At 56.3% G+C, this 2918-nt stretch overlaps 1 protein-coding gene across 1 annotated transcript; it reads left to right on the forward strand.

Moving 5' to 3' along the window:
• Positions 1-276: 276 nt before the first annotated feature.
• On the forward strand, positions 277-2918 carry GJD4 (gap junction protein delta 4). The gene is made up of 3 exons (XM_041767469.1): positions 277-340; positions 1740-2488; positions 2613-2918. Exons 1-3 carry the CDS (start codon positions 277-279, stop codon positions 2916-2918), a joined length of 1119 nt encoding a protein of 372 aa, XP_041623403.1.

Below are 2918 nucleotides of genomic sequence, written 5' to 3' on the forward strand. Positions count from 1 at the left end.
TGGGTAAGAATAGCCCACAATGAGAGATGACTCCCGCTGTCTTCTGGTCACTGCAGTTGTTGAGTATGCTTTGCCTCAGAGTCAACGGCTCAAGGCTGTCTCAACTCGGAGTCAGAGGCAGAAAAACTGACCTCCCATTCCTGGGCTGGAAGCTTTCCCTTTACATCTGCAGCTCTCACCTTTAAGTCTTTTGTAGCAAAGATACATTTATTCCCGAAAAGGTTTCTCCACCTTCCGAAGTCTCCAGAAGCCTTGAGTCTGTGACGCTCCGGCAGCATGGAACGCTTGGACCTGCTGGGGTTCCTTCTCATCACCTTCAACTGCAACGTGACCATTGTGGGTGAGTATAGGAAACAGCTGCAAAGCTCTTGTGTTTTCGTTTTCGTCACTTTGCCTGGCCTGTTTGCTGCTGGAAGAAAGAGAAGCTGTGTGCTCAAGCTTTCTTGTAATCACTCCCCAGTTCCACCATCATTTAAGGAAGTCTTGGATGTGAGTGTTCTCCTCTGGGGCCTGTTCTCACTGACATTCAGGTGCTAAGCCTAAAGACTGAAGCAAGGGCAGAGAGTAACTGAGTAACGTCTTTTCTGGCTGCCTGATCAGGAGAAGGAATAATACAGTAAAACTTAAAGAGAAATTAATGCATCGATTACACTTCCTTCTTTTCCATCATTTCCTCGAAGCTTAATTTGTAAAGATTAGTCCTTTCTGTTGTGCACTTTAAGCCAAAGCCAAATTTTAGTTTATTTTTTTTTAAAGAGAGTAATAAATATTTCTGAGTTTGATGCAGACATGTCAAATTTTTGGAGAGGTATAGGTGTCCTAGAAAAAAGACTTGGGAATAATGTTAAAATACACCCATGAAGTAGCTATTTTTCTTAACTGTCATTTTGTAGAATTTAAACAAAATCAACCTGGCCTTTGAGTCAATGACTTGATCACATAGTGCTATTTTTTGAGTTCAACTACTTTCCTTTATAATAGAGTTTTGTTGTTCTACTGTCGGTGATGTTTTCTGTACCTTGTCACAAAACAAAATATTTTCAGATTAATTTAGCCGAGTCTTAGATGTGTTCCAAGAGTTAACTTTTGACATTAAAATAGGACTTTGACGTTATTTTGATTTCCTAGGTTGGTCTCATTTATTCATGATAAATTGAAGAAAAGAGGAGCCTCATTATTTCATAATAACTGTAATACAGGAAAAGGAATTCCGAATCATTGAAAAATCTGAAAAGTTGAATGTCGTTAAGGAAATTCAATTTCAAGGACCATAAAGCAACAATTCAGTAAAGATCTTGCCGACAAAAATAAAGACTGAACTATAATTAGCAGCTTGTATTTAAAGCTGGACGCAGTCACACAAATGTGTGAACGTTCCTTAGAAAGCGTATTATCTGCAAAGAGCGAGACCTTATTTCCATCATTAATTTGCTCAGCTCAACCTTGTTTCTAGAACTTTCAGTCCAGGACTGAACTAGTGGAGTCAGGTCCAACATCTTCGGTCTCTAACGGTTCTGTACATCTGTCAGTCTCCAAGCATTTTACCCACACGCGGTGCAGCTCAGGGTCCGACACCTCGGAGGGGCTTGGTAATTCTGGGCCCGCGAGCTCACTAGCGGGCTGCGGCGGGGACCTCCCAGGTGCCCGCCCCGCCTCACCCCGTAGATACCTGAAAACTGTTGTCGGGAGCGGGTGTGTGTGCGCGCTGCTGACGGTGGCCTCCTGCCTCCCCTTTCCAGGGAAGATCTGGCTCCTCCTCATGGTCCTGCTGCGGATGCTGGTGCTCGTGTGGGCGGGCGCCCCGGTGTACCAGGACGAGCAGGAGCGCTTCGTGTGCAACACGCTGCAGCCGGGGTGCGCCAACGTCTGCTACGACGCCTTCTCGCCCGTGTCGCAGCTGCGGCTCTGGCTGCTGCAGAGCCTGGCCGCCCTCCTGCCCTCCGCGCTCTTCGGCGTCTACGCGCTGCACCGGGGCGCCGAGCTGGCCGCCCGCGGGCTGGCCGGGGACCCCAGCGGCCCGCGCGCCCTGCGGGTGCCCGACCTGTCGTGCGGCTACATCGCCCACCTGCTCCTCCGGGTGCTGGCCGAGGCGGCTTTCGGCGCCCTGCACTACCTGCTCTTCGGGGTCGCGGGCCCCGAGAGGTTCGCGTGCGCGCGGCCGCCCTGCAGCGGCCCGGTGCACTGCTTCGTGTCGCGGCCCACGGAGAAGGCCCTGCTGGCGCGGCTCATGGGCGCGGCCAGTGCGCTCTCGCTGCTGCTCAGCGCCGCCGACCTCCTGGGCAGCCTGCGGGCCCGGGCGCGCGGGCGCAGGGCGGCCTCCCCGGCCCCGGGGGCCCCGCGGGCTGCAGCCCGGGCGGGGGGCGGCGGGGCCGGCGGGGGCGGCGGCCTGGAGCCCGGCAGCGGCCTGCACGGACCGGGCCCGCGCCAGCCCAGGGCGCAGCTGCCCCCCGACCCACTGCCCGGCGCCCGGCCCAGGAAGTCCGAGTGGGTCTGAGGACCCAGGGACGCGGGGGGGGGGGGCGACCCCACGGAGCGCGCCCCGGGAGCGTCGGGCACAGACCCGGCCTGGAGGAGGCCTTGCCCTGACCACTCGGACTCGGTGCCCCCGGCAGGTGTCAGCCGCCGAGGATGCTCCGGCCCGGCCTGAAGTGCGCCCGACGGCCTCGGCGCTCGCGAACCTTCTCGCGCCCGGAGCTATCACGAAGGTGTCCGGGCTGGGGAAGGCTTCCTGTGGGACAGAGGCCCCCGCACGCGTGTCGTCAGCGCGGCCTCACTGCGACCTCGCCCGTGTCCTTGACGAGCCCGACCCTGACTGCGGTGTCACATCGCACGCGCGCCCCAGTGCCGGAGGAGAAATGACAAATGCGGAGAGCGCGGCCGCCAGAGCATCGGGGCTTGGGGGAGGCCTCCCCCCTTGA

The sequence above is a fragment of the Vulpes lagopus genome, chromosome 8 (genome assembly GCF_018345385.1).
Source record: "Vulpes lagopus strain Blue_001 chromosome 8, ASM1834538v1, whole genome shotgun sequence".
NCBI classification, from domain to species: Eukaryota; Metazoa; Chordata; class Mammalia; order Carnivora; family Canidae; genus Vulpes; species Vulpes lagopus.

Bases quoted from the DNA above. Each gene is read 5' to 3' on its own strand.
- GJD4 (XM_041767469.1), top strand. From the start codon at position 277: ATGGAACGCTTGGACCTGCTGGGGTTCCTTCTCATCACCTTCAACTGC. The intron at 341-1,739 runs GTGAGTATAGGA...TCCCCTTTCCAG, and splicing joins CTGCAACGTGACCATTGTGG to GGAAGATCTGGCTCCTCCTC. The intron at 2,489-2,612 runs GTCTGAGGACCC...TGCCCCCGGCAG, and splicing joins GGCCCAGGAAGTCCGAGTGG to GTGTCAGCCGCCGAGGATGC.